Source organism: Podarcis muralis, chromosome 4 (genome assembly GCF_964188315.1).
Source record: "Podarcis muralis chromosome 4, rPodMur119.hap1.1, whole genome shotgun sequence".
Classification (NCBI taxonomy): Eukaryota; Metazoa; Chordata; class Lepidosauria; order Squamata; family Lacertidae; genus Podarcis; species Podarcis muralis.
The window spans coordinates 13531356-13556041 of record NC_135658.1 but is presented as its reverse complement, the minus strand read 5'-3'; the positions used below and the strand labels follow the sequence as shown (position 1 = coordinate 13556041).

General features: G+C 45.2%; 1 protein-coding gene across 28 annotated transcripts in view; it reads left to right on the top strand.

The window, feature by feature from the left end:
- Positions 1 to 24686, top strand: part of DLG2 (discs large MAGUK scaffold protein 2) — a 901719-nt gene that overhangs the window by 802402 nt on the left and 74631 nt on the right. For all 28 annotated transcript variants that reach the window (XM_077926964.1, XM_028725975.2, XM_028725977.2 and 25 more), the window contains one exon: positions 20439 to 20553. In XM_077926964.1, the coding sequence (XP_077783090.1) occupies positions 20439 to 20553 (115 nt within the window). The remainder of the gene's footprint in view (positions 1 to 20438; positions 20554 to 24686) is intronic.

The window sequence follows — 24686 nt, the reverse complement described above, 5'->3', positions numbered from 1 at the left end:
CTTCCCATTAGCCATTTGTTCATCCCACACTTTTCAGTGCACTTTCCCCCTGCACCTTCTAAACTGCAAAAAAGTTGATTCCTTTTTCAAGTGGATTTTTAATGCTAGGGCGGCAGAGCAATTGCACCCACTTTAATTGCAGAAACCTAAAGTTATTGTGTAGGGACGTGGGTGGCGCTGTGGGTTAAACCACAGAGCCTAGGACTTGCTAATGTTCTTACGATTGCAGGCCACACATATTGCTACTGTACATTGACTGCAGAGTAACTGATAAACTATCAAGTATAGCAGGGAGGCGAAGGGATGCGGGTGGCGCTGTTGGTTAAACCACAGAGCCTAGGACTTGCCGATCAGAAGGTTGGCAGTTCGAATCCCCACAACAGGGTGAGCTCCCGTTGCTCTGTCCCTGCTCCTGCCAACCTAGCGGTTCGAAAGCATGTCAAAGTGCAAGTAGATAAATAGGTACTGCTCCAGCGGGAAGGTAAACAGCATTTCCGTGCGCTTCTCTGGTTCACCAGAAGCAGCTCAGTCATGCTGGCCTCATGACCCAGAAGCTGTACGCCGGCTCCTTCGGCCAGTAAAGCGAGATGAGCGCCGCAGCCCCAGAGTCGGCCACGACTGGACCTAATGGTCAGGGGTCCCTTTACCTTTAAAGTTATTGTGTATGAGTATGTTAAGGCACCTTAGTATCATAGAAGCTGGGGTGCATATTTTAAATGCTGCCCTCTCCATTAGAAAAACAAAAACAACCTCCCTGCATGTAGAAAAGCTGCTTCTCTGGGGAAATGGTTTGTCATAGCTTGCTCCTTGATATGCTTGATTAGTAGGTGTGGGGAGTATTCAAAAGGATCACCACATGCACTCACTAGAAGCCTCAAGTTGTACAGTCCAGAATCCCAACACCTCATTCCACAGGGCTTGTGCAAAGGCTCTTTTTTGCTTTCTCAGCCCCCATGGAAGTGTAAAGGTCAGCCATCTTTAGAATGAATATATGTGATGGTCAGAAATGATAGGACAGGATGTTTTTATTCCTTGGCGATGTCTCACTATGCCATTTAAATGTATTGATCACGCAAGGAACGCAGGCTGAACGTGATTCTACAAACGAAAAATAAGTTCAGATCTATTTTCTGCATGTTTCAGAAGAAGCAGCCGCTGCACAATGTACAGAGCCGGCAAGAATCTAAAAGTGTTCCAAAAGTCATCCCTTAGCAACAGCATAATTAGGCAAACAACAAGCCATATTGCCACATTCGGCAATGCAGAAATTTAAGACTAAATGAAGCAATCCTCAGAGGTGTTAAAATTTAATCCAATTATAAATCATGATGTGCGGGGGGAGGGACTCGGGGTCTTAGAATCTCTGTGTTTTGCATTACATGTCAGAAAGGGGACCAGACAGCCTGGGTGATCAGTAAAGTTCATAGCAGCTGCCCTTGAGGCATCATATAGGCCCTGATGTTGCATTCTGCTTATGGGATGGGAGCTTCGATATCCAGTCTTCCTTCTCTGTGGCATATTGAGGAGTGGAGACAGCAGACGCTGTCTTGATCTGGCCAGTGAACCATATTGTTGATCTCCTTTATCCCTTGTAGTCCAAATTTGACAGGTGGGTGGAGACAGGTGGGGTGCCTATCACCCCATGTGACAACGATGCCCACAGGGGTCTTGCAGAGTGCTTTGCAACATGCCCACAAAAAAGTGCTTTTGCAAAGCTCTCTGCAAGGCAGCCCTTTGAAAGGGGCTCATGACTCCCCTTGCAAAGTAGTTCAGCTGCAGACCAGCTGTTTGGCAGAGCGCTGCTGAGTATGAGTGATCCGCCTGCATTTCTGAAGGAAGAACTAGGTGACAGAGAAGTCAGTGCTGGTTGTGTCAGGAGCCACCCCTATAAAACGCACGCATGATGTTCAAGGGACGAGGCCACAAGATGACATAATAATGGGGAGAGGGGTGGTCATTCTCCTGTCCATGGTGACAGACTCAGAACCATCAGGAATCGTCTGCACAACCCATCCATGAAAATGCAAGCTGGGCGTGCCAAACCGTAATCAGTCGCATTGTGCTTTGCTTCCCATAGTTATTTATTTCTCCATTTAACGCAAATTGCTGCGCTGGGTGGCATGGAGGTGAGGCTTGTTAAAAGGGTGCAGATCAGCCAACAACGTTGCGGTGCAAGGCCTTCCAATTAGCTGTGGCTTTGAGAATCTGGAGGCAGCTACACAAGTAGGAGAAAATATACGGTTTCTCAGAGTGAATTGCTTTTAACAAGAGATGGCTGGTTTGCAGATTAATGCCGATACTCTCACTTTAATGGATAGGCTGGCAGTTTAAAGTGTTTGTTTGTTCATTTGTTTAGCTATAATGAAAAGCAGTGTCATCCAGCAGATTAAATAGCCTTTGCATTTCGATACAGGAGACAAGAGTCGACATACGAATCTGTCCTGTGCAAAGTCAAACTGCCGGTTCAAATAGCCTAGTATTGCCCACTCTGAATGGCACCAGCTCTCCAGGGTCTCAGGCGGAGGACAGTTGTCTGGTTCATACTTGGGAATCACACTTAGGAAGCTGCCTTATACTGAGTCATACCACTGGTCCATCTAGCTCAATATTGTCTACACTGACTGGCAACAGCTCTTCAGAGTTTCAGGCAGGTGTCTTTCCCAGCCCTTCCTGGAGATGCCGGGGATTGAACCTGTGACTTTTGCCTTTCCAGGTGCTTTTTAACAGGAGATGCCAAGGATTGCTGCCCCACTGAGCTTCACTCTAATTAAGATCTCCAATTCAGTTTTCGGGTTGAGAGCTGGCTTGTGCATGCATGCCATCATTCAATAACACATCCAGTTACTTCCAGAATCAAATCTCAGCTAAAGCACCCATGACAGGTGGCCATCCAACCTCTACTTTGTTGTTTAGTCGTGTCTGACTCTTTGTGACCCAGAGCACGCCAGGCACTTCTGTCTTCCACTGCCTCCCGCAGTTTGGTCAAACTCATGCTGGTAGCTTTGAGAACACTGTCCAACCATCTTGTCCTCTGTCATCCCCTTCTCCTTGTGCCCTCCATCTTTCCCAACATCAGGGTCTTTTCCAGGGAATCTTCTCTTCTCATGAGGTGGCCAAAGTACTGGAGCCTCAGCTTCAGGATCTGTTCTTCCAGTGAGCACTCAGGGCTGATTTCCTTCAGAATGGAGAGCTTTGATCTTCTTGCAGTCCATGGGACTCTCAAGAGTCTCCTCCAGCACCATAATTCAAAAGCATCAATTCTTCGGTGATCAGCCTTCTTTATGGTCCAGCTCTCACTTCCATACATCACTACTGGGAAAACCATAGCTTTATCTATACAGACCTTTGTCGGCAAGGTGATGTCTCTGCTTTTTAACCTCCAGTGGAGAGTCCACAACCTCCAATGGATTCTGTTCCACTGTCGAACAGCTCTTAGTGTCAGAAAGTTCTTCCTGATGTTGTGCCGGAATCTCCTTCCTTGTAACTTATTGATTTGTGTCTTAACCTTCAGTGCAGGAGAAAACAATCCTGCTCCTTCTTCCATGTGACAACCCTTGAGATATTTGAAGATGGCTATCATATCTCCTATCAGCCTCCTCTTTTCAAGGCTAAACATGCCCAGCTCCCTCAACAGCAGGAGAGGGTTACTGCATTCCTGTTCTGCTTTGGAGCTTATACCATAGGTATCTGTTTGGCCCCTCTATGGAAGAAGTTGCTGAACCAGATGGCCTTTGATATAATCCAGCAGGACTGTTCTTACACCCTTACTTTCACTTGGGGCAGATTCACATATGAATGTTTTTTGCCTGTGGTCTACAACTTTTAAGTAACAGGTACACACACATGTATGTATTTTTCTTAAAAGACAATTGGCAAGCTTTCTCGGGCACTGTTTGGTACCATAGAGAAGGGGCTCACCAGGGAACAGGCGCTAATTTTTGTAAGCACCTTATGGGCTTCAAAAACTAAGATTCTGTAGACTTGTGTCTTCGAATCATTTGTTTCAGAGTGAAGTCTAGACGAGTACAGTGGTACCTCGGGTTACAGACGCTTCAGGTTACAGACGCTTCAGGTTACATACTCTGCTAACCCAGAAATAGTACTTCAGGTTAAGAACTTTGCTTCCGGATGAGAACAGAAATTGTGCAGTGGCAGCGGGAGGCCTCATTAGCTAAAGTGGTGCTTCAGGTTAAGAACAGACCTCCAGAACGAATTAAGTTCTGAACCCGAGGTACCACTGTACTCTGATTGCTGGTGTAAGACTGTTCAGGGAATGGGGCCCAGGGAGATAGGCAGACAGAGAAGCATTTGATCTTATTTGAGCTTTTCCCCCACCCCTGTTTGTGCCCTGACATGGTACAGCTAAGTCAGAGGACTACCATCCTGGATCAGGTCCCCTCTTGTGATGTAAGTGTGTGGGGAGAGCAGTCCTTTGGCAACCCCAAACATCCATGTCTTATCATAAACTTTGATGAGATGATCCTGACTTACTCAATGTAGTTATCTTCCCTTTCGGAAAAGAAGATTTCACTTCCTGTTCCCGAAAGCACAGAAAATGCTAGCAGGCCATAGGTTACAAGATCTGCCCCAAATTCATATTAATTCTGTTGCCCCTTGTGCTGAAATTCAGTCATCTTGGACCGGGCGATATTCTCAGTGGGCTCCGCTGAGATTTGGGTGTGCCAGATGTAAGAGTCGTTCGGCACCTCTGTGTGTCTGGTGCCTGCGATTATAAATAAAGGGTGACCTTCTCCACCCTCCCCAGTAAGGGAGGGTTAATGTCCATTATGAACCTCTGAAAATGCTGACGGATCCCTTAGGTGTAGAAGCATTATTCCACATCCCCGTCAGGATGATATTAAAAACCCATATTGCTTTACCAGCAGCTCAGCAAAAGTGCAGCTAATGGAGGAAAGTTCAGAAGGCCAGAACAGCTCAGTCGAATCTCTCTCTCTCTCTTTTTTAAATGATATTTATTAGAGGTTAATGATTACAGAAAAAAGAAGAAAGAAACAATAAAAGTTAAACAGAACAAAACAATACCTTACAATACATCAAAAAGAAAAACAAAAACAAAAAACAATACAACAAAACAACAAAACAACAAAGAAAAAGACAAAAACATTTAAAAACACATCCAATATTTCCGTATCTTTACCTTTCATTTACTTGTTTCTTCGACCTCCTCACACCTCCCTTTTTTGTATTCTAGTTCAATTATCTATTTCAGCAAATCCTTTCCATCTTTCTCAATTTTTATTCTATAATTTATCTTAACCCAATCTGACCTTAAATTTTCCACTTTGGCCCATTAACAATATATTTTTGCTTAATTCTTTATAACATTTCTGCTAAAGCCATATAATTTCATTCCAGCATCCTTCTAACATTCATTAATTCAGTCGAATCTCTTTTCATAGGGCAGACCGTTGAATTCGGTTGCAAATTTCAGTGAAATGCCTGGGTGAATATATCCAGTTTTTCTCACTTTCTGATATTGTCTAAATCAGTTTTCAAAAAATAAATAAATCCAAACTTCCTCGTGAAAATTAATCAGCACTGTTGTGCAAATTTCTCCTAATACAATCGTACCTTTGTTTTCGAACAGCTTCGTTCCCAAAAAGTTTGGCTCCCAAATGACTGAAACCCAGAAGTGAGTGTTCCAGTTTTCGAAATATTTTTGGAAGCCGAACGTCCGATGGGGCTTCCGCAGCTTCTGATTGGCTGCAGAAGCCAAGCTTTGGTTTCTGAACGTTTTGGAAGTCGAACAGACTTCCGGAACAGATTCCATTCGACTTCCAAGGCATGACTGTACATGCAATTGTATACAGTTTTACCTAATGTACACATTTTTTGCAAAGCAATTTCCCCCAATATAACACATTTTTGTACTTATTTATTTTTGCTAACATCTTCATTCTTATGGATACTTCTCATTAAGAGGTGCATTTTTGCACACAGTGCTTGTCCGAAGTGTAGCGTCGTAGATTTGGATGAGTGCAAGTTTTGAAGGAAGGCTGTGATTTGTTCCACGTCAATGGCTGAGGTCTTTTGATGGGGCACTGTGAGTATCCTGCATGCCCCACAGGCTCAGCAGACCTTTAACGGGGGCCAAACCTTTAGTGTGGCTAGCCCTGCCCTGTGGAACTCCTTGCCAATAGAACATTGGCAGCAGAGGCAGTTTTAGGGTAGCGCAACTGCAGGGGGCGCCACTGGAATTTGAGAGCCCGCGGTCCACCGCTGCTTGGCAGGAGTGATCCCTCCTTCTTCTGAAAACTGTATTATTCATGCAGCCCTTTTGAATCCGAGATTCCTTGCCAACTAGTCCTTTTGACGTTTCATTGCGATAACATGTGTTTTGGTCTGTGATATTTTATAGGAAAGTGCCGTTCATAAATATTTTAAGTGCACAGATAAAAATAATGAAATAAATAAAGGAGAGCCCTGAAGCTGAAGCAAGCAAAGGCAGAGGGAAAACGGCCCATGTGCTACAAGCTGAGCTCGTCGAAGGCATGCCAGATTTTGGAACATTTGGGCCAGGTTTTTTGACCATCTGGCGGCTTCAGGGCTCTCTCCTCCATACCCCCTGGTTCACTCTCTGTTATTAGGCAAATGCTCTCCCTCTCTGTCTGTGTGTGTGTGTGCGTGCGTGAAAGGAGAGGGGAAGAGAGAGGAAGAAACTGGATTTTTTTTAAAAAATAAATTGATTATTCAGCAACAAAGCAGGTACAGTCGTACCTTGGAAGCTGAACGGAATCCATTCCAGAAGTCCGTTCGACTTCCAAAGCGTTCAGAAACCAAAACACGGCTTCCGATTGGCTGCAGGAAGCTCCTGCAGCCAATCGGAAGCCGCGGAAGCCCCATCGGATGTTCGGCTTCCAAAAATAGTTCACAAACCGGAACAGTCACTTTCAGGTTCAGGAGCCAAAACAATCGATAACTAAGCAGTTTGAAAACCAAGGTACGACTGTACGGCTGTTTCATTGCAGGCTTACATGTCATGGGTGAGTGGTAGAGCAGTTGCTTTGCATGTAGAAGATCCCAGGTTCAGCTCCTCGCATCTCCAGGAAAGCCTAGGAGTGAAGCCTGATTGATCTCATGGAGAGCAGCTTCCAGCTCGTGTCAGCATTACTAAGCTAGCTGGACCAATGCATAAGGCATAAGGCAGCTTCTTGTGTTCATATGTATGGGTATATGTATCGATTGCAGGTGAGTGGGGAGGAGCCATAGCTCAGTGGCAGAACATCTGCTTTGCATCCAGAAGGTCCCTGGTTCAATCCCCGGCATCTCCAGGTAAGGCTGGGAGAGGACTCTGTCTGAAATCCTGGACAGCTGCTGCCGGCCAGGATCATCGTTCAGCCCAGACACTGAGGTCCAGTGCCAAGGGCCTTCTGGCGGTTCCCTCTCTACAAGAAACCAAGTTACAGGGAACAGGGCAGAGGGCCTTCTCAGTGGTGGCACCCGCCCTGTGGAACGCCCTCCCACCAGATGTCAAAGAGAAAAATATCTACCAAACTTTTAGAAGACATCTGAAGGCAGCCCTGTTTAGGGAAGCTTTTAATGTTTAATAGGTTATTGTATTTTAGTGTTCTGTTGGAAGCCGCCCAGAGTGGCTGGGGAAACCCAGCCAGATGGGTGGGGTATAAATAATAACATTATTATTATTATTATTATTATTATTATTATTATTATTATTATTATTATTATTAACAATACTGAGCTAGGTGGAGCAAATTCTTTTGCCTTGGCTTGATGGCCAGAAGCAAAGCCACCTTCACACTCTGGCTGCTGGGCTTTTGGAGGGGAAAAAGTGTGTCCTATAGAGTGAAAAATACGGTAAATAAATTGTAGTGTAATAGATGGTGGGAAAACAGCACATGAAATTGCAGGTGGAATTCGGAACATATTGAAGCACATTGCTACATTCTTAGCCGTACGTTTGCCTATCCATCCTATAAATTTTAAATACACACTCACCGTTCCTTTAACCTCCAGTATTTGACATAGCATGTTATGCCACTCGAGTTAATTAAACAATGAATTGACTCAACTGATTGACTTTTGTCTCTTGGAGTTTGAACCTTTTGGGGTTATGACATCAGTTCTCCACGCAGGGCTTACCTAAGAACGTAAGCATAGGAAGAGGCTTGCTGCTAGATGAGGCAAGAAACCTATCTAGTCCAGCATCCTGTTTTTCAAAGTGGCAGCCATATGCCTATAGGAAGGCTGGAAGCAGGATATGAACCCTTCACACAGCGTGTTGTTGAATTATGGAGTCCTCTCCTACGGGAAGTGGTGAGACAGGCAGCAACCTGGATGGATTAGGCAAATTCACGGAGGACAGGGCTATCAGTGACTACTGGCCAGAATGGTTATGTTCTACCACCACTGCTGGAGGCAGTCTGTCTCTGAATACCAATTGCTGGAAATCAAAATTTTCCCCCTAAGCTTGCTGACGCCTCTCTTTTGTACATAAAGGTAAAGGTAAAGGGGCCCCTGACCATTAGGTCTAGTCGTGACCGACTCTGGGGTTGCAGCACTCATCTCACTTTATTGGCCGAGGGAGCCGGCGTACAGCTTCCGGGTCATGTGGCCAGCATGACTAAGCCGCTTCTGGCGAACCAGAGCAGCGCACGGAAACGCCGTTTAGCTTCCCGCCGGAGCGGTACCTATTTATCTACTTGCACTTTGATGTGCTTTCGAACTGCTAGGTTGGCAGGAGCAGGGACCGAGCAACGGGAGCTTACCCCGTCGCGGGGATTCAATCGGCAAGTCCTAGGCTCTGTGGTTTAACCCACAGCGCCACCTGCATCCCTCTTTCGTACATGGAAAGTGCTATATTTGCTACACAGTCACACAAACACTTGTACGTAACGTAGAGGTGGTTTGAACCTGTGTTCAGAGCAACATGCGAAAAAGCCTGCAGGTAGACACGTGCACATGCAGACAGACACAGGGACACACAAAACAAACATTGCCTCTGCACCTTTTCATCAGATCAGTCAATGAGATGAGAGAAAGGGCGATGACCATTCTCACTGCGGTGCTGGGCTGAGCAGAGAATCCAGCCCAGTGCTATGATGGGAATTCAGGTCCCTCGATCCCTGCTGCAGTTTGTGCTCTCTTTACCACCCCAGCCCACCCCCAAGTGGCTTTCAGACTACCTCCTCGGCTGCTCAAGACTCCATACAGAAGAGCCAAGAGGACTGGTGCTTATTTCCACAAAGCTTCCCCACAAATTTATTTTTAATTAAGTGGTTGCTGCTCTCATTACTTAGTGTGTAATGAGAACTGGGAGGTATAAGAGCTTGGATTTGCATATTTTATGGCGGCTTGACACACTGCTGACAGCTATTGAATTTGTTGTACTTACTTCAAAGTCCGTGTGGTGATTTCAGCCCTGCCCAAGCTTTGTAGTAGAGTCTTTCCAGATTCGGCTGTTGATTCAGCAGCATGACTAAGGTGTAAGGATAATTAGCAAGTCGCCGGGTTTTTCATCCCCTCCCATCTGTTCCTTTGGCTCTTTTCCTCGCTGCAGATTTGTACCAACTAAGCGCTTGATCCTACTACAGAGCTGTGGAAGCAGCTCTCTCTGGAAGTTGGTTCCAGACATATTTTTAAAGGGTGTGCTTGGTGCTTTTCACCTTTATTTTCATGTCTAGAGCTAGCCTATTTTAGGTGAGGCTATATGCAGAACAGCACTGATTCAACAGCACTTAACAAACCTTCCCCAAAGCACAGAATCCTATGGGGAAACACTGCATTTGATATTCTGTTGTGTATGTGATAAAAGGGTACCGTGTCTCTATAAAATCACCCTTGTCTCACTTTCCAGGTAAAGCTTTAATTTCCTTGGTTAGCTTTTCTGAAAGTGCTATGGTCCAAACTTCTTGTTTCCATTCTGACATTTTGCAGATGTTCAAAAGAGTTCCAGTTTGGGGCAACAAGTTGTCTCGAGCTGCTTCTAAAAGTAATAGATTCTTTGTATTGTAGATTAGGATCTTATTTTTTAAAGGTTGTTGACAATTAGAGCACTTATTCTGTCCTATTCACTGAACTTCACTGTACTGTGGGCCGCTGTGCTGGTTTGCTTATATCATTGCGTGCCACTTGCTACATTTATTATTATTATTATTATTATTATTATTATTATTATTATTATTGAGATTTGTATACCAGTTCACAACATAATTATGTCACAGTTCCCTTCTTCTTTCCTTCAAAATATTTTCTTAGTTTTAAGCATCTGGAAGTATAGAGAAAACAAAAATCAAAGAAAGAAATCAAAGAAAGAAACCAAGAAATAAAAGATGTAAACTGTAAAACATCGCAGCCTAGGAAAACATAAAGCTCTAGAGAAACAGTATGTCATCAGCTAATATGGGGATTCCCTTTATAAGTATTAAAAGTGTGTGTTTCTACCAGTGAGTACCATCATTACTTAAAGTGAAAATGAGGTCACTTCTGTCCTCTGATGAAGCTGTAGTAAGCAAATGCCATGGCCACAAAGTGGCAAATGAATGCAGAAATTGAGGCAGAAATCAATCCTATCAGCCAGGGTGATTGACAGGTAACAGCAGATGACGGCACCTGAATGGCAGGGGGGCGTGGTTTGCTAAAAATGGCACCTTCTGCCATTTGGAGGGACTTTTGTTGTTGTTTAGTAGTGTCCGACTCTTCGTGACCCCATGGACCAGAGCACACCATGCTCTCCTGTCTTCCACTGCCTCCCACAGTTTGGTCAGACTCATGTCAGTAGCTTCAGGAACACTGTCCAACCATCTCATCCTCTGTCATCCCCATCTCCTTGTGCCCTCCATCTTTCCCAACATCAGGGTCTTTTCCAGGGAGTCTTCTCTTCTCATGAGGTGGCCAAAGTCTTGGAGCCTCAGCTTCAGGATCTGTCCTTCCAGTGAGCACACAGGGCTACTTTCCTTCAGAATGGAGAGGTTTGATCTTCTTGCAGTCCATGGGACTCTCAAGAGTCTCCTCCAGCTCCATAATTCAAAAGCATCAATTCTTCGGCAATCAGCCTTCTTTATGGTCCAGCTCTCAGTTCCATACATCACTACAGGGAAAACCATAGCTTTAACTATACGGACCTTTGCCTAATTAGATCCATGGGCCAGAGGTTCCTCAGCCCTGTTCTATGTGAAAGAATCAGAAACAGCTTATCAGTTGGGGTGGAGACATCTTGCTGGCTTCCCAGCAGATGGGTCGCTGTTCCTTGCTGGGAATGGAGAGCAGGAGGGGCAAGTCAGCAGAGAGATCAGTACAATGCAAATGCATTGGCAGGAGCACTGGGTTGGTTCTGTTGGCATGTTTGCACCACACTGACCTCCCCTCCACCTCATCCCTCTCACTCCCAGAAAGCAACAGTGATTCTCCTGATCTCTGCTCCAACCAGCGAGCTTCTACTCCATCCATGGTCCTCCTCTCATCTTGCATATGGATGAGGTGCTACAATGCTACCCTAAACTTCCTCCAGCCTTCAACATCCAGTGTTGCTGGTGTTGTGGACTGCACACCAGTTAAATAAACAGGATTTGTTTATTTATTCTTTTCTTCTTCTTCCTAAGAGCTGTCCCACATGCATAATAACAGTAATAATCAGGGTTTTTTCCCCCAACCAGAGCTCACCTCTCAGGTGGGCACCATTTCCATTCTAAGAGAACAAGGGAGAAGTTTGTGGTGAGCTCTAGCTCTGGCTATTTCTAGAAAAATAGCACTGGTAATTGTAATTGTAATTGTAATTATTATTATTATTATTATTATTATTATTAGGATCAAAAGGGAAGGGGCTGGATTTTGAAAAATAGCAGCTCTGGAATTAGACTTATTTATTTATTTTTAAGGTAGATACAAGGCAAAATAGAGTTGTCAGCATTTTGGGCTGCCACTGTAGCTATGCTCTGGATTCGCAATATATCAGTGCTTAGACATTGCTAGTTATCATTTATCCCCATGCTGTGAAAAGGGTTGCCTGCTGATGTCTACAAATCAGGTTGCTGTTATCAGCATGATAGCAGACTGGCCTCCCCCATCAGCTGGCCGCTGGTGCTTACCACCCAACAGATTTCCATTCAGGACAGGCAGGAGAAGAAACGACCTCCGCATATTAGAAGTACAGAGAAATGGAAGGCCACTGCGCGTTTGCGCAACCCTCAACCTGCTCAATCTTCTCGAGGAAATTAAAATATTAATTAAGACAAGTCTCTCTTGGGCAAGCTTTCTCGGAGCCTTGGCAAACAGAAGATCTTGGCATCGTTTGTAGGGCAGCGCTGGAGGCCAGCTAAAGCTTAAGAGTCTGAGCTCCCCTGGAGGGGAAGCTTCCATGGAGTTGAGACCACGCAGTGACAGAGGAGATCAGAGTCAGCCTCTAGTGCAAAGACATGTTGACAGGGGGCAGCAGATATGCAGAATCCTGACAGGCCTTCAAACACAACTGGACACTGGCAGAGAATCCTTTTGCCGCCCCCGCCTCTCTCAGGCTCCACTGCCCTTCAGAAGTATGGCACAGCTGTTACCTCAGCCATTCACCATGGTACCCTGGAGGAGAAAGAGGCACACTCAAAAATTGGTTACAGCTGACACTTAGTTTCTCTTACACATTCCTTTCCATGTTAATGCTATTTCAAAGCATTTCTGAAAAGCTTAGCATCTCAAAGCGGAAGGCAAAAAATGCAGAAAGCAAACAGGAAAGCAGCATCGCAAGGGGAGAGGGGAGACGTAAAACACAGTGTTATAAAGACAGATGAGGACGGGAATTGGTTAACAACAAGGTCCAGTCCAGATTCTTCCAAGCCCTACCTTGAGCTGCTGGGAATTGAACCTGGCGCCTTCTGCTCTACCACTGAGCTTCCTTCCTTCTCCAACACAGGTGAAGGTCCTGTGTGAGTGTCTGGAGGCGGTTGGAGGTTGGATGGCAGCTAACGGATTGAGGTTGAATCCTGACAAGACAGAAGTACTGTTCTTGGGGGACAGGGGGTGGGCGGGTGTGGAGGACTCCCTGATCCTGAATGGGGTAACTGTGCCCTGAAGGACCAGGTGCGCAGCGTCGGAGTCATTTTGGACTCACAGCTGTCCATGGAGGCACAGGTTAATTCTGTGTCCAGGGCAGCTATTTACCAGCGCCATCTGGTACGCAAGCTGAGACCCTACCTGCCTGTGCACTGTCTCACCAGAGTGGTGCATGCTCTAGTTATCTCTTGCTTAGACTACTGCAATTCACTCTATGTGGGGCTACCTTTGAAGGTGACCCGGAAACTACAACTAATCCAGAATGGGGCAGCTAGACTGGTGACTGGGAGTGGCTGCCGAGACCATATAACATTGGCCTTGAAAGACCTACACTGGCTCCCAGTACGTTTTTGAGCACAATTCAAAGTGTTGGTGCTGACCTTTAAAGCCCTAAATGGCCTCGGTCCAGTACACCTGAAGGAGTGTCTCCATCCCCATCGTTCTGCCCGGACACTGGGGTCCAGCGCCGAGGGCCTTCTGACAGTTCCCTCACTGCGAGAAGCCAAGTTACACGGAACCAGACAGAGGGCCTTCTCGGTAGTGGCACCCGCCCTGTGGAACACCCTCCCACCAGATGTCAAAGTAAAGAAAAATTACCAGACTTTTAGAAGACATCTGAAGGCAGCCCTCTTTAGGGAAGTTACAGATAGGTAGCCGTGTTGGTCTGCCATAGTCAAAACAAAACAAAAAAATCCTTCCAGTAGCACCTTAAAGACCAACTAAGTTAGTTCTTGGTATGAGCTTTCGTGTGCATGCACACTTCTTCAGATACACTGAAGGAGTATCTCTTTAGGGAAGTTTTTAATGTTTAACTGACCACTGTATTTTAATACTTTGTTGGAAGCCGCCCAGAGTGGCTGGGGAAACCCAGCCAGATGGGTGGGGTATAAATAATAAATTATTATTATTATTATTATTATTATTATTATTATTATTATTATGCTTCCTTAAGCTACACTGGCTTACTGAAGCCAGCTTCTTGTGTCTAAGATTGCTATCCCCTCAGTCAAGTTAATTATTTTCAGTGGGTTTCCTCTGAGTAAAACTAGATGACTGTGCCCAGAGAAGTGCACACAAAAATAAGAATTCCAATCCAACACTTTGAAAAGAATCAAAACATCAAAATTTTAAGAGAGCAGTAAAAAAAAAAAGTTGCTCACAATGACTTTAAATATCCCTGTTGTAGTATCTGCTGACATCATTGTGAATTCATAGGTGACCAGAGCACTGAATCAGCCTTGACCTTGACCTTGGTGATCTGAAACTTCAGTTTGTCCAAATTCGTTGAGTGCTCTGTAACCTGATTCTGTTTTTGCAGGCCTCTGTGCAAACGCACATCCTGCGAGTCTTGGACAAATAAGGTCATGTTCTATTTGAAAGACAGTTTCTAAAATAAAGAGATTTCCCTCTACAAGAATAATGATGGAACGACAAATGTTGAGCGATACACATTTTTTTAAAAAACCTACGTCAGAATGGAACATCAATGCCGTTTCCATTGGAAAGATTCATAGCAAGGCACTAGGTTCCTTTTGGTGTGCATCTTTCATAGAAACTATATCTGGATTTTTCATTCCGTAATTTTCTATCTATATTCCTTCAAATTCAGCCTCTTTCTTATAGAAGCATGGTATTACATCCCTGAACTAGTAACCATCTTAGAAGTGGGGGAAATGCCTTAAACCTTTGTTGATTAGTTTGAGGGGGGGAAACAGTTTGTGTCTGTGACAATAGTAGTGAAATGATTATTTGATGCTAACTCTGAGCCTAATTAGCAGTGCCTCTTTAAAAAGCTTTTATCATTAAAATTTTCTCTGGGATGTCCTAGCTTACTAAATGGAAAGTGTTTTTTTACAAGAAATAACTTTTTTTAAAAATGACCAAGACAAACAAATCTGTAGCCTGAAGTGGTGCAATCAACGATGGCTTTAGCAGGGCCTTGGGTGTGACACTCCTCTTTTGTTTATTGAAATATTTCTAGAGCATACTTTCATTTTTAAAAAAATAAGCGGACACTCAGAGCTTTGTTCTCTGAGCTATAGTGAACCGTAAGAATTGTTTCCCAGAGTTCTAAATTTATTCACCATTCAAGGTATATATATTCTTCCCTTTTGCCTCAAAAGCTCCTAGAAAGGCTTACAAATCTGTAAGAAAAACACAGTTTCTGCCCTCAGGATCACAAAAGACACAGCGTGAGAAAGAAAAAGTGAGGAGGAAGGAAATGGGAAAGAACAGACTTAGGCAAAAAAAAAAAATATTATTAATGCCACTATTAAGGCTCTTGTAATGACCAGGTTGTATGGAAACAAGCTACTTGCTTTTCAAAAAGTAGGCATTTGGGTCCCTCCTGTGAAGTAGCCTGGTGACACAACCTGGAAGGTGCAATGCATCCAGATTTTGTTGACCTTACATACAGTGGCGTCCAGCACAGGCAGGTGGGGCAGCCGTGATGGCACCCCACTGGGATCGCGCTGCCGGGGGTGGTGCGCTCTCCCCCCACACTCCTCTTCCTCCGCCACTGCTTACATAGTGGGGCCTTAGCTTTTTGGGTCCTACCTGGAATCAGCTGGTTCATCATTGCTTCTGTTAAGGGAGGCAACACCATCATCTCCTGAGCACAAGAACATGAGGATATAGGAAGATTTCTGTTGGATCAGGCCAAAGTCCCATCCAATCCAGCATTCTTTCCTCAAAGTGGCTACCCAGATGCCCCTGGGAAGCATGCAAGGAGGACCTGAGGATGCAGATAAAGCTAGAACTTGCTGTCTCCACCTGTCATTGACTCTGGTTCCACCTCCTCTTGGCTTCCCTGCTTTCAGCCTTTGGGGCTTTCCCACTGGACACCAGTCGCTCCTAATGAGAAGCCATGAAGCCCCATAATTTATCTGGCTTAGCTCTGGAAGCTTCTTCACCATACCAGGCAAGAACTCACCTTGCCTTCTGAGCCAAAGAAGAATTTTTGGGGATGGAGAAGAACTTTTATGTTAGAGGTGAGCTCAGCAACAATTTGCCTTCAGACAGTCTTTAAACTTCTTTTATTGACCACCAGCATTACGCTTCCCATTTTTAAGTTCAGAATAGAGTAGTTGCTTTGGAAGACGATCATCAGGCATCCGCACAACATGACCAGTCCAACGAAGTTGATGTTGAAGAATCATTGTACAATTAGCAGCACCTAGACAGTGCATTGAGCCAACTGGTCCCCACTACAGTCAGACCTATGGTTTTTCTCCTTTCTAAATTGGCAGCTATATATCTAAATAAACATATTCAGACCTGTGCCCTCTTTGAGGACCTCCCTGGAGCTGTCATGGGTTGAACCTGGGACCTTATACATGAAAAGCAGATGCTGTCCCACTGAGCTCCAGCCCTTCTCCATGAACCATTTATATTACAAATGGGGAGACTGTGACCCTCCAGGTGTCATTGGACTCCAACAACAGGTTTCCCAGCCCTGACTTAAATGGATCCAGGAAGAGAGAAGAGGAGGTGGGAAAGAGGGGAAAGAGAAATAGCAATTGGATTCAATCACTACAATGCGCTTTGTCATCACAGGGTTATGCATCTCAGTTCCCTCCCTGCACCTCCATCAGATATCCTGTGCTTTTAATATCTTGGTTTGGGATAAATTCAGAAAGCAATATCACTTTAAGTGGGTGATCCTGTCACAAGATCCTTTGGCTGCTTCAGTGGCTAACTCCCCTCCCACGCTGAAAAGAATTCAGCTTCATTATTTGCAGCAGGAGTGGGCAGACTTCAGTCTTGCAGCATCATCTTGGGGTTTTTTAATTAGAGTCCTGAAGTCCGCCAACTGGAGCCTAGTGCAGAAGAGTGGCTCTGCACGGCTAAGAATGAAAGAATAAAAATCCTTTGAGCACCTTCTCAGCTCAGGCAATTGTGGAGGAGAGACAGTTTGCATTTAACAGTGAACTTGCCTAATTTTCACATTCTAAAACAATATGTACACTAAAGCACAGTCATCTTTTTGAAATTCACACTGAGCTGTACTCCAGTTCTGGGTTTAGGAATTCTGCACCTCAGTGCCTATCAGTGGGTTCAAAGTTGCAAAACAGCAAAATATGCAACTGTCCCTTTGAAGGAACAACCTGATGCTCAGTTCTGGACATGCCATGTGAAACGGTGATTTGTGCAATTGTTCAGATCTGGTTTTGCAGATAAATGTTCTGACCATGCAATGCCAGATAGGAGAAATAGCCTTGAAAAACAAAGTGAATACATGCTGCACAATTGTGGCTCTTAAGACATACTGTAGGCCCTGTGTATTAGTGATTCGGATCCATGTTGCGAAAATTTCAAATCCACTGTTGCAAAGAGGTAGTCCAAATGTGTGGTGTCATGCTGATATAAGAAGGAAGAAATAACCTTGAAGCTCGAGTGAAAGGTTTTGCACATCCTCAAACAGAAATGCAGTCTCGCAGGGTGTTTCCACGTGAACTGGGCTAGGCGGGGGGCTAGAGCAAAGAAATACTGTATTGCTCAAGTTCATGTGGGAGTTCAGTTCTGCTCAGAATGGAAACTGCCGATCATCTGATGCTGCATTATCCAAGACTTAGCTTTTTGATCTTACTCCTCACTCTGCCCATCGGAGTCTAAATATAGATGTTAACTCCCACGTCTACTTGCATGGAATTTCTACATTATTTATTAAAGAGAAAGGCTGTGCTGTAAATGAAAGATCTTTATATAGAACTAAAGCTAGCTAGCTAGCTAGAACATCTGCAGTCAAGGGACAAGGTACAGACAATGAGCCACTTCAGATGTTACAAAGAGAGTCCTCTGGAAATGAGTTTCAAGCTTTCTGTAGAAGTGAAGTTCGGCTCTTAAGACTTTCAGAACGAGAAAGAGAGAAGGACTATTCTCTCCTTGCACGTACAGGCTAGCGTGAGGAAGGTGATGGCCTTGGTGGTGATGGGAAGAGGGCAGTCTATCAGCACATGCTCAAGAGTACTCTTCATGAGCCTTCAAATAAAAATGTTCTCACGTGATACATTACATAGGAGATTTGTGGACAGAGATCCGGAAATGCTGCAGATGGTGAAAAAGTAGGGGGCTGGGGAGAATAGAAATTCGAAATCATTGAAATAGTGTAGCTTAGAACAAAGCCACAGGGATGCAGTTGCAATTGTGGTGGTCAAATTTTGCCAGTTATGGGCTAATGCAGTGGTTTTCAACCAGTGTGCCATGGTACCTTGGGGTATCTGGAATGATGGTCAGGGGTGCTGTGAGCAACACTGGCCTCTGTCCCTCTTTGACACCTAAGCTGTTCGGGAACCAAGGTACCACTGTACTGATTTAGTACATCTCCAGGCTAGTGGGACCAGGGTGGGGCCAGTGGATACGCCACTCCATGTAGCAGGGAAGTGATGGGGAACCTGAGGACAGAGAGGTCAAAGGATTGCGACGAAAGCAGTAACAAAAATTGCTGATGTTTGCTTATACCTTCCATGTCCTATGTCTGGAACGGAAATCAGTGCAGCAAATTTGATTGGTATTTCCCATGGTTGCTTTTGGTTTGCAAATGATATGTAGTCGATCACGGCTTCCATCTCCACCACCCACCCACCCCAATATGTGTTGCATTGCCTTTTCATTTAAATGAATGGGTTGGAATAATGTAATGACAACGTAATTTATGCATTTAGTTAGGTAGAGTGTATAAGTTACTTAATTTCTCCACTTTGGTTCTTTCCTGCGGTCATTTAGTCAGTGTGATATCAGGGAATGTTACTTAATGTGATAAGGAAGAAAATATGAAGGCACAGAGACTTTGTGTAGTGGCTGTCAAATCTCAAGCCAGCCTCACTTAGATTCACTTTTACTGAGTTGCGTTTTCAAGCTATGCCCTCCAGCATCCTAGATGGACAATATAACAAGGTACTGTATGAAGACAGACTCTGTATATGTGAGCAACCACAGGTGGAAGACAGCTTGCGCAGTTTACTACATTGCCCACTATACATTGGACCCAGGAGGCTTACCATTCTCCGTACAGGAAAGATGTCTCTTCCCTGCAGAGAAGGTCCTATGGCTTCTTAGCGATGTAAACACTTCAGTGGCTCATAAAGTCACCATTTTTTGTTTTGATGGCCAAAAAAATCAGAAAGATGACCCTGGACAATATAGCATTGAACTGTAAGGGAGACACAGAGATCTAAATAAAGACCATTATATGAGGCGCGACACCCCTTTTGCTTGTGCTCTTTTTTATTCAGATTTGTCACGGCCAATGGCTGGCACAAGAAAGTTATTTGGATTGGATGTAGTGGCTGCCCATTTGGCTTTCTTTTACTGCAGAAGTGATCCTGAAGAAGATGCAAAGTAGATGTTGCAACAATGGTCCTCCATCAATCTCACATTTGGACTGTTTTGCCTGCAATGGACCACATAATCTTTGTATCCACTGGTTGCACTAGCAGGCATCAGAAATGGGAATAGCAAAGACTCTGAGGAAGGCTGTAGCTCCTTACTACATGGGGCTGCCCCACATCTAGGTGGGGCTTCATAGAAGTGAAGTGGGAATCAGTGATGGCTTCATAACCACCAGAAGCTTCTCAGACAGCACACGCCTATATATTTCTCCCACCTTTCTGCAACAGCCAGCCTAGGTAGGCCAGTCTTGCCAGAGGCTCACAAGCACAGTGCAACCACACACTCCTTTAGGCTCCCTTTAGCCCCAGACGGGGGTGTTTTGTGGGGGGTACAAGGCAAATATTTAGGAGGGGAGACAGAGAGAGCATCCAGCCTTTCTGCCTCTTTCCTGAGCCTTGGAGCTAGAGACTGAATCAATTAAGGTAGCAATAGGCTGGAGATGGGGGCTGTGAATGGGCAGAAACAGCAGATTTTCATGGCTGCTGAACTAGATGGGCCACTAGCCTCATTCAGCAGGGAGCTTCTTATGTTGTGTTCTTTCCTCCACATTGAATGCTGGAATCATTGCTTGCTGCCGTCCCTATATTTAATTGATGTCAGATCTTCATTAGTGATTACAGCTTAATATGTGATTAGGTCTTGATTCATTGCATCACTTAATTGATTAGTCCATTAAACTTCAGAGCCTTTGCCGTTACACAGCTTTTATCATGTGCCTAGCCAATTCCAGTGTGATATTTTGCTGGAGGTTTCAGTTAGTCTTTCTTTTCGTGGCGATTGCTGTTTAGCAACTTTGTATATCTATTTTGTTTTTAAACGTGGTGGACTGTTCACATTCTTCTTAATGACCTTAAATATGCAGACTGATCAATTGGCCCAGATTCTTGGCATGTGGTCCGACCTTATCGTGATCACAGTCTTCCATGTTTAATCAGTCTCACTAAAAGAAAAAGGGGGGGAAATGTAATGATGAGCTGGTGATTGCAAAGGGTCCATTAATTGATTGATCTATTTGCATTATTTTTCAGAGTACGCTCGATTTGAGGCCAAAATCCATGACCTGCGTGAACAGATGATGAATCACAGCATGAGTTCTGGATCGGGCTCCCTGCGAACCAATCAGAAACGTTCCCTCTATGTCAGGTAGGGATGCAATATGACAAAATGACCAAAAAAAAAAAAAAATCAGCAGAGAAAATGGAACTAGAGAATTGAACTGATGGAGAATGAGGTTGTCAAAGGCTACTGGCCACGATGGCTTCATCATCATCATCATCATTATAGCTTTCCATGAAGCATCCCAAAGTGACTTATAACATATACTACTTTCAGTATCAGAGGCAGTATGTTTAAAGAGAAGAGTGCTGTTTCACTTCCAAGAGTGCTTGTGAACGTTCAATAAGCAGCTGGTTGGTCATAGTAGGAGAGACCATGGGCCTTTGGTCTGATCCTGCAGTGCTCTTCATATGACAGTGGCAAACAGCATGATTGCGTTTTTCCTAAATGGCTTGGGAACCCAAAGAAGGAGTTCTTCTTTGCTGATAGGTCTGCCCATGCACTGAGATCATAGGAATGCAGGAAGCTGACTTATAGGGAGTCAGACCTTTGTCTTTAGGACAACCAGTGGTGTGGAGTACTCCACCTGCCTGTCACCTGCAACCTGGGAATGTAGCTGTGTGCTGGTCCTGAGATTGGCTAACCCACCAGCCCTTAATCCCAAGGACTCTTAAGGGGATGCCCTGTGGGGCTATGCAGGGAGCTCACCCGCTAGTTACAGCCCTTGGCTAATGCACCACCAGAACCAGTTATGATATGATGAAACACTGTGCATAAGATGAGGACAGAATGCTATGAATAAGGCAAAATGCCAAGATCCCAGGTTCCATCCCGGATAGAATTCCTCCTCAGCCCACAGCAACCAGAACCATCATAAATAGAGGCCATAGGGCAGGGTGCAGAGCTAAACTATGGGATGTACTCCCACAGGAGGCAGTGATGAATGCCAACTTGGTTGGGTTTGAAAGAGGATTGAGCAAACTCATGGATGCTATTAGTGGCTACTTGCCACGATGGGTATGTTCTCCTCTACAGCCAGAGGCAGCTTCTGTTCACCAGCAGCTGGGATTCTCATAGAGGCTCTACAGTGGCCACTAATCCCGCTTGATATATTCTACCACCACCGCTGAGGGCTTCCGAATAGCATTTGCCACACACTACAATAATAGGGTTACCAGACGTCTCCGGTTCCCAGGGACAGTCTCTGGATTTGCAAATCTGTCCCAGGACAAATTCCATCCCCGGAATTTCCCCAAAATCACAAATCTGTCCCTGGGAAACGTGGCAGTGGCAGCGGCAGCCTCAGCAGCCCGGAGCCAGCCTGTTAGCAAAGTTGGTTCTGGCTCTCTTCAGGAGCTGCTCGCTGCCGTGGCGGCCACCATTTTTCCTGCGCCACAGCAGCGGGCAGCGAGCAGCTCCTGAAGCCAGCCAGAGGCAACTGCACTACCAGACTGGCCCCTCCTGGGCAACGGCCACCCGCCCGTGACTCCCCTGATCTGTCAAAACAAAGGGGGAAGGGGGAAGAAGCTTAGGGAAGGCTCGGGAGTCACGGGTGCGCGGCGCGCCGTTGCCCAGTTTTTTAAAAAAACTCTGCACATTTATGTTTCACAGGGTGCAAAAGAAGGGCTTTGGACCTTTATACAATGTGCATGTGTGCTTGGGCCCAGGGTCTTTTGCCTTACCATCCTCACTACTGACTCCCTGTTGCTACTCAGTTTCAAAAAAAATAAAAGTGTCCCCGGATTCATTGGAAAAAAATCTGGTAACCATATACAAGAGGGGCAGGTGTAGTTCCACAGAACGAAAAATTATGTACGTGTAAAGAGGTTCTTTTGAGAGAAAGGAATTAAGAGCTTTGACGTGCTTTATGGTTCCCTCACTTTATGCACAAACTCTGGGCAGTTTTGATGAGCGGGAGGGAGGCAGCTCCCAGTCTTTCTTAACAGCCACCCCCTCCAACCCCTCCTTAAGTACGTCCATTTCTCAATTTCCACCGCTCGCCGCCCCACCTCCATCTTGAAGACTGCAAATTGGAGGAAGGCAATTTGTCAACCCCCTAGGAGTGGTGATTGCTCATGGTGGAACTAACTCAGATGATGACCTTACAAAGATCCAATTAAGCATGGGCTCTTAAGAATATGTCGGCATGACAGGGAGAGGGAAATGAGGGTGCCCCGCTGGGAGGAAAAACTGCACCTCGGCGTGTGGCTTAATGATCTCAATTTGGTTTCTTCTGGATGCGAAGGGTCAGGAGAACTAATGGGGGACAGTTCTTGAAAGACATCAGTGGGGCAGTCGGTGCGTTGATAGCTGAGTGATGCTGTATGGAGGGGACATGGCAAAAGCGCTGTGGGGGATGTACAGCGATGGTGGGCATTGTTGCCTCTAGGAACAGATAAATTGTGCAGTGTCCAGGAGAGAGTCCCTGCCATGCTGCTTCTGCTGATAACTCTGCTTCTGATCTCTGGGTCCATGTGGCACATTTTTTATTTATTTATTGCATGTCTATTTTGAACTCTACTTTTCAGCCAAGATTGGCTTCCCATTAAAATCTGTTGCACGGTGTGATGTAGAGGAAGGGGGTGGTTTTATTACTTCTCACAAACCCCTTACTGGATTGGTGGTTTCCAGTATAGATTGTAGGTGCTCATGGGAGATCCAATAGGTGAGGGAGTCTTGGACTGCAGAAGGGTACTGGTGGGACTTAGAAAGAGGATAGGCAAGTTGCAGGTGATCAGAACCTTGGTCAGCTCCTTCTGGAGAAAGTACCAGAGACTGGATTCAAGGCAGATTGGAGCTCAGCAGAGAGGAAGAAAGAGACAAAATTTGCTGTAGTCACTGATTCTGATTCCACTTATTGCTGTGCTCCCTGCCTTCCACCCTACTGGTCCCAACGAGCACCAGACACCACTGACAGCGCCTTTTCTCCTTCCCTCTCAGGCAAGGACTGAAATTTGACACAGGGTGCTAAATGTGGCAATTAGAGATCCTTGCCTTTCATTTGAATCAGAGCAGATCACTAGCTCTTGTGGATAATGGGAGTGGAGAGACCGCTTGTAAGGTTATGGTAGCGTTCCTATTATCAATGTGCCATGCGATCTGACCTTGATACCTCCACAGGGTACCTCCTGATCTTGTTTCTGAGGCCTGCTTGCACAAACTGCATTACAAGGTGGCTCCCTAAAGGCAATAGCGTAGGCTGTACCACATCTTACTGCAAGTGAAGGCTGCCATTTTTGAACATACATCTATAACTCCCTGCAATTAGGAAACTAACGCATTGGGTGGAAAGTTTCTCCACCAGATGGGTTCTTGCTGTGCTGCTTTTTCTTACTACTACTAATCACTATTATTATTATTATTATTATTATTATTATTATTATTATTATTATTATTAAATCTATATACTGCCCTTCATCCATAGATCTCAAGGCAGCTCACAGCATAAAAATACATGATCGGAACACAAAATACAATAGAAAAACAAGAACAAAACAAAACAGTAACCCCCCCTCCAGCCACCCCCTCCCACAAACACATTTAAAAGGGTATAGGATGTTAATCAGCCCAAGGCCTAGTCAAAGAGGAATGTTTTCACCTGGCGCCTAAAGGCGTACAATGAAGGTGTCAGGTGAACCCCACCCCTTGCATTCAGAAATGTGATTTCCCCCGCCTGCAGTCTAGAGTGGCATGATCTGTTTTACTATCATATTCTGAAGGGTGTGTAAGGTAAAGGTAAAGGGACCCCTGACCATTAGGTCCAGTTGTGGCCAACTCTGGGGTTGCGGTGCTCATCTTGCTTTATTGGCCGAGGGAGCTGGCTTACAGCTTCTGGGTCATGTGGCCAGCAAGACTAAGCCGCTTCTGGTGAACCAGGGCAGTGCACGGAAACACCGTTTACCTTCCCGCCAGAGCGGTACCTATTTATCTACTTGCACTTTGACGTGCTTTCGAACTGCTAGGTTGGCAGGAGCAGGGACCGAGCAACGGGAGCTCACCCCATTGTGGGGATTCAAACCGCCGACCTTCTGATCGGCAAGTCCTAGGCTGGTTTAACCCCCAGCGCCACCCGCCACCCGTGAAGAGTGTGTAGACTGGGCCAAATAATGCAAACCGAAAGATCTGGTAGTAAATCCATGGTGGATACACAGCCTGTTAGATTTTTACCTCCGGCTTCTTCAAGTAGCTCAGGGTCCAAATAATTCCGTAACGGAGGTTCA